Source organism: Centruroides sculpturatus, unplaced genomic scaffold (assembly GCF_000671375.1).
Source record: "Centruroides sculpturatus isolate CEXI.00-Female unplaced genomic scaffold, Cexi_2.0 scaffold240, whole genome shotgun sequence".
Lineage (NCBI taxonomy): Eukaryota > Metazoa > Arthropoda > Arachnida > Scorpiones > Buthidae > Centruroides > Centruroides sculpturatus.
Genome location: NW_019384461.1, coordinates 693,723 through 700,913, shown reverse-complemented (window position 1 = coordinate 700,913; position 7,191 = coordinate 693,723). Strand labels below are relative to the sequence as shown.

General features: G+C 29.2%; 1 protein-coding gene across 1 annotated transcript in view; it reads right to left on the bottom strand.

Moving 5' to 3' along the window:
* Positions 1–3,908: 3,908 nt before the first annotated feature.
* LOC111620858 (decapping and exoribonuclease protein-like) overlaps positions 3,909–7,191 on the bottom strand; it is a 15,374-nt gene continuing 12,091 nt past the window's right edge. Inside the window, exon 5 of the mRNA XM_023362859.1 lies at positions 3,909–5,379. Coding sequence (XP_023218627.1) covers positions 5,271–5,379 — 109 coding nt within the window. The 3' untranslated portion in view covers positions 3,909–5,270. The remainder of the gene's footprint in view (positions 5,380–7,191) is intronic.

Below are 7,191 nucleotides of genomic sequence, written 5' to 3'. Positions count from 1 at the left end.
TCCGTTGCATGTCGCTTCGCGTTGAATTTTCGTCGATGTTAAGCCTAACAAAGACTATTGTATCGTTAAAAATTATTTTTTTATTTTGTACAAACAAAATAAATATATTGAAAAATATAAAAATAATAAAAAATTATACTTCAGATGTTAATTTAGTATCAAAAACGTAAAATATCTGAGTAGCCCAAGACATAGCCAAAGATTGCAGCGCCACAGCACTGGCGAAAATTTAAATTTGCCGACTGGAATTCTTTCGGATGATTGACGCTCTACTGTATTACAAAAATCAAAATAGAAAATGTTGAAGTGTTATGGATTTCTTTACCTACATGGCTTCACATTATAAAAAGATGTAAAATTTTAATTAAAAAATTTTTTCCTGTAGTCTTACAATTTTTCGAGTAACGTTTGATAAAATTTATTACTTATTATAAATTATTAAACACGGTATTGGTTTAAGCTATTTCCTGCTCTATAATAATAAATTTCATACATTATTATTAATGAACTTTTTGTTTGTTAGAAATATACCGTATGTGATTTATGTTCGTTTGTTTGTTCAAACAACGTTGTCATATTTCAATTCTGTAATTTCAAAATATGAGCTTAGGAATCTTCATAAATTATATGACATTACTTTTATACTTTGCAACTACCACCCCCTGTAACGCTCCGTAACACTATCGCACATACCCACTCTCAAAATTACATAATGCATATCCTCGATCAATCCCCTTAATTGCAGGGTTCGCGCCTTGCCAGGACGCTGGCCATGTGGACTTTTCCAGGTTTTCTCAACGTCTGTAACGCCTAAATAGGGGCCAGTTTCCCTTAAAAAGACCTCTCGGAAGGCATTCCCCCTAGCAGATCGCCCAAGTGTTACGTTGCAACAAACAATCTTAATATTGCGAGCATAGCTACATTTCTAGTTTGTGTTAGTACACTTTCAAAGATTCCTTATATATATATATATTTATATATTTTTTTATTTATTTACTCATTCCGCCTTATGGGCACAAAGAAGGCCCGTTTAATAAGCAAGTCCATTATGGGTTCGGCCAGGCCCACAACGGTGTGGACTAGGTCCAACAAATCAAAACAGACAACTCTCCGAAAAATTCCTGTGCTTTTCGACCTGTCCGGATTCGATTCCGAGTCCACAAGAGTAAAAGGTTACCACACTCGGCCATACCTCGAGGGCATTAAGTGTCTTTATAAAATGTAAGTCTTTTACACTAAAGAGAAAATATTGCAATGTTTGAAACTTCAGTCTTTGCTAAACGAGTTGTTCTTAAAGTAAAGACTGATTGACTAGTAAAATGGGCACATCATTTTTTAAATTTATTGGATTTAAAATAATTAGAAGTATAAATATAAATAAAAAAATGTGTATATTAAACTTTGTATTCAAAATTACACTCAATTATATTTGTATTATTATAGGCTATACATGTCTTCAACATGGCTCAAATTTTTTATAGACTTTATTGTTAAATAAAGGTTATATTGAACGATTTAACAATAAATTTCTGATTATATTTTGGTTTCATTTGTATTTAATATTCAGAATTCTAAATATATCCGGATTCTATTTCTCAGAATGTAATGCAATTAATATTTTTTGTATTGGTTAATCATTATTATAAAGATAAAAATTAGTACATATATTTATCATGTTTATCTCTATAATATTATAGATAAAAACATTACATAAAGTATTTATCTATAATAATAATAATAATAATTGATAGTATTTGTGAATTTGTAACTGCTTCTATCTTAGAGTAATTTAAGATTGTTATGTATAATTCTCAAATATAAAAATATTCTCCAGGAAAGTTAACACAGATAAATTAAAATTTAATCGACTTTCTGTATCATTTCTAATTGCGTAAAATTCTTAGAACCTCCTGACTGGAGGGAGATATAGAATGTTACGCCATCTGTGAACTTTTAGTCAGTTGAATCACAATAATTAATAGAGTTACCAGGATAATAATATAAATATTACTGTACATATAATAATAATAATAATAATAATAAATCATTGTTTATCTCATCCTGGTGATGGAAGACAGCACTTCGTTATAGATTCAAAATAAATGCTCGAAAATGACATTCGGTTTATTGCATAAAAATAAATCACAATACTTTCATAATACAGTGCAATCGCTAACAGTTGTCACACATATGGAGAAATATATACTGTATATCCTAATCCTTTACATTAGAAAGTACAGATAAATTGTTTGGAATATAATTTTTAAAAATTATTTAAATAAAATATCTTATTTTTTTATATGATTTTCTAGAAGCTTAAGGAAACGTCATGCACTTTTCTGTCTTAATTAATAATTTAATACTTTTACTAAAATTATATTAACATTATTTATAAATTTAGATCGGCGATTCAATTAGAAACAAAGTGATTTAATTATGATTTCAAATTTAATTTTCTCGAGTGTTTAGTAACAAAGAAAGGACACCGTTCAGGGGCAAAGATGGCAAAACCAAACCCGATTTATCCGAATGACCTTAAAAAAAGTTGACGCGCAAAAATTCAGGTGCCATGGCCAAAACATCAAAGAGATATTTCGCCAAGAAAATACTCTAGGAAAATATAACGCAAAATTAAAAATCAATGATCTTATAGCAAAAATAAGGAGGAGCATTTGTACAAGAAATATGATAGTTAATTGATGTACAGTACTACTTCATTTAAACCCTGCTGAAGTCATTAATGCCGATCAGTTAAGATTAAAAAAAATCTGTTTGGTAGGATCTTGGAGCTGCGAAGAATGAAGAATGTACGTGCCACTATGGGCTCAATTTCGGTCACTTCTCATTTGTATATGATTATGCTGCTCATATAGATTGACAGAGCTTTGATGCGTTTTGATACATTCTGATAGCAGAATCCACAAGTCACTTTTTCTCAATCCGTGAACCTCCCAAACTTTTTGCAACCCCAAGTATTTGCAAGTAAGTCATTAAATATGTTCGAGCATGATGTGAAGACTTTCCTCAAAGAAGTATGCCAGTCTAGTGTTCAGAATTTGGAGAAATGTCTTCTTTTGTTAGATTTCTGGAAACCAAATATGAACTATTTAACTTGGCAATCCCAGAGATGTAAAATTCATTAAGAAACTCATTCCTGGATTAACTCAACCTGCAAACATTTTGTCCTTACAAAAATATGAAATTTATTACAAATTCAATTATGGATTGATTCAAACATCAACTTTTTGCACCCAGATTACTTTCTGCATTTAGAACCCTTTCAGTTCTTGACACCAAGATTTAAAAATCTGTTACCACACACATTTTTCAAATGTGGATATTCATCAAAAAGGCCTGGATCATTCGAAACACCCTTAACATTTTGCTTTGAATGTAGTCTCTCCAAAAAATGCAAATAAAATGAATGCCTACTCTTTGTATGTATGGAGTGTACTCACTGAGAAAGATGTTTCTGCCTTAATCAATGTTTGTTTGTCCACTTACACACCTTCTGTATATCAATAAAATTTTACCATTTGAAATTTTGTAATACAATATTTTTACACTTAATAACTTTAAATTCATTCAGCATTAGCATCTATATTTTTGTGTGTCAACATAGCTTTTTAACATCTTCCGGACAGACCAGGGTAAGTTTTGTTACCTTTGTCACTGAACAATGTCCTTCCTTTCTAAGTAATTCTATACTTTCAATAAATCTCAATAAAATGAATTATTTAAACTATTTTAATAGAATTTAATAAGATACTTTAAAATATTAATTACATTTTTAATTAAAATTATATTTTAATAAAAAAATGTTAAATTTTAAAATATTTTAAAATAATTTATTTCTCTGGAAGAGATATAATACATAATTCAATTTAAAATTTATAATTGTTTTTTAAATTAAATGCTCTGATATTTGAATGACAAATTATAGACATTTAACTTGATTCTTCTTTTTTTATGATTGGGTCAATTTACATCATTTTATAAAATAACATATCTTGATAGTTTGCATTTCAATGGAGTGTGGAACAACTGTAAATGCAACAAGATCATCCTCTCTTTTGATGCTGAAGAACATCAAAAGAGGTCATAAATCAGTCATAATACTAACATACAAAACTGTTAATATAGTAACCCAAAAACAGTAGTTTCATTCTAACTTTACTAAGATCTTTTTACTGATTATGATGTATATCAGCAATGACTATTTTTTTCCCAGTGAGTCAAAATTGAATTTGAAATTTAGTAACTCCAAATTGTGGGTCAAATATTTAATTTGGGTAATTAAAAAAAATGCTTATAAACTTTACTCTATTTAACTTTTTAATTTATATCAGAAAAATAGCATAAATGTGATCATAAACAGAAATAAATATTTTGTTTACTAGAAAATCTATAGTTTATTTGACTAATTTTTCTATTTTATTCTATCTTTTCTATAATTAGTTGCCTTTATGATTTTTTATGACAGCTTTAGAACCCTGCTTTCACACTACATATGCAAAGTTTTGAAATCTATTAAATAGTTTTTATAATTTATAAAATATAATACTTTCTACACATTCAAGATGAGTATCTTGAATTCATTGCATAAGTCACAGGTTTACTATCACTGATATATTATCTACCATATCCCTGCTAAATTATTTTTCTAACACCCTGTAAACCATGGTTTGGAAACACTTTGATCTCTTCCATTTCGATAATATTATAACTTTTAATCTTATCTAGTATTTTCCTAAGAAATATAGAAGTCTATAGTGGAGCAAATCATTAATTTTAGATGCTTTTGAAGATGATAGTGAGAGTGTGGCCAATATGATTCCAGCCAACTGACCAAATAACAAATAATTTTTTAAATTTTATTTTCTAAATCAATAATAATTACATATAGTTCAGGAAAATAATTTGAGCTTTTTAGTTTTTGCCATATATGCTAAATTTTGTCACTACACCACTAACAATAAGTGAATTACTATGAGGAGTTCTGAAATCAATCATACATAATACAAGTATAACAAAATTCCAAATATAAAGCAAGGATTGTTTATCGGCTATTATTTGTCATGAATGTCTATATATTAGAACAATTTTTCTAATACTAAATATTCATATAATAACTACATTTCTTTAGGAAAAATCTTGTATACAAATATGAAATTCAAAAAGCAATAAAAATGAAAAAAATATGTACAATAGATAATCCATTGATTTTAGCAGTCAACTGTTTTATATTTTTATAAAATAAAATAAAATCATTAATTCCAATGATTAATATACCAATCTGGAAGTATCTGATGATGTCCTAATGGTAATTTTTTGCAAATAATGTTCTTTCCAGCAGGTCTGTAAAATTCATAAACAACACTGCAAATTAAAAACAAAAAGTTAAGTAAATGAAAGTAATCACAAAGTAAAATATATCATTAGCAATAACAAATAAGTAGATCAAGCTATTTAATTTTACTGAAGTTATAAGATATTTACTGCAACTGAAAACTTTAGAAAATTAGTAACAAGTTTATTAAAAACATTATAAAAATAAATAATACAAATTAACTTCACTAAAACTGCCAAATGAAAAACGGTTATACGTCAATTAAGTTATAAATTTTATCAAAAATCCAATAAATCATGTTAACACTTCAATTTATAGAGAAAATAGATTTAGACAAACTGCATATTATGGCAATGATATGAATGAATACATTATAAGAAATATTATAGCANTGGAAGCGGTGGATGCGCCGCTTCCCTTGTATTTTCTAAAAAATAAATACATATTAATTTTAATTATATGAAAATAATCGCACAATTATAATCGCATTATGTATCTTATTACAAATTTCTATACTACACGTGAAAAAAAAATAAGATCGCTATTGTATATTCGAATATTAGTGGCGGAGTGGATGCGCTGTATTGTCAGCATCCATAAAGCCAGATTCGCGCACGGGCTTTACAGATCACCAACCTCACCCGGTTTAGCCGGTGGAAGCCTAGGACCTCGGGTGGATGCTACACGTATACCGCATCCAATTCTATCCTGGACCGGTTCTGGGCCGTTAGCCGCCCGCCCGCTAGATATTTGGCCGCTCTCGCCCGATTACGTGAATCGCGAGTAGATTTATAACTTAACCCAACCCATAAGAATTTATTGGTATGTTTTTACCATAGTTCTGTATAGTTGACAGGAGTTTTAAAAAATCCATTAAAATATTTGATATTTTTATTCCGTTCTCTCATCTTATACTACTTACGGATTTCAATGTTAAACCAGTGATATCACGATTTCGTATGTCCCATCTTTATGGGGATGTAGAAAAAAACGTGTACAATTCTTGTATAATGTTAAAAAATTAATTGTTACTTCGACAGCATCATTTACAACTAAATTTAATGAATGAGAGAGATGTACCAGGTACAGAAAAAGCTCTAGAATTTATATTTCATAAATTTACGATTTATGTATCCGTTTGTCATAAAAATTTGTCTTTCCACTTTTTTCCCGAGACTACAAATTTTTGAGTACAAAGTAACCGGTTTCGACTTATTTCTACTTAAGAAGTAGTTAAATAATTAAGCGATTAGGGAATTGAGGAAGTAAACAAAACCCTGATGAAAGAGCCGAAATTTTACTTAAAAGCTTAAACGAACCAATCTCTAGCCAAGTACAGTGGGGACTGATTTCTTCGTATTATTAATGTAATAAAGACAGAAATTTTTCCAGTTCAACGAGAGTGACCGAAAAGTTGTAAATTTTGGAAATTTCCGTGGACAACATCTGGTCCTAAAACGAATTAGTTAGAAAGCAAATGACTAAGTTCAACATATTTAGATTTTTACAGCTATGGTGAAAAACGTTTAAAATTTATAACAACCCTGTCGCGTCCTTTGAGATATACTAGTGATGCGACAAAAGAGGCATTTGACATTGACCGGTATCGGCACCCTGGGGATTTGGCAGTCCGCGTGTATGCACGCTCTGCAACCGTCTTCGATTCCATCCATTAGCCACTCGTAGGGAGCTATTTGACTAAGTGCATTGTTTTAATATTTAAAAAGTAAAGAATATTTTATATTTTTATGTACGTTTCTTTGCAAAGCTATATTTAATTATAATTTTCTTTAAAAGTATATTCATACAATTGAAGAATATTTTGTACCAGGTATGTACCG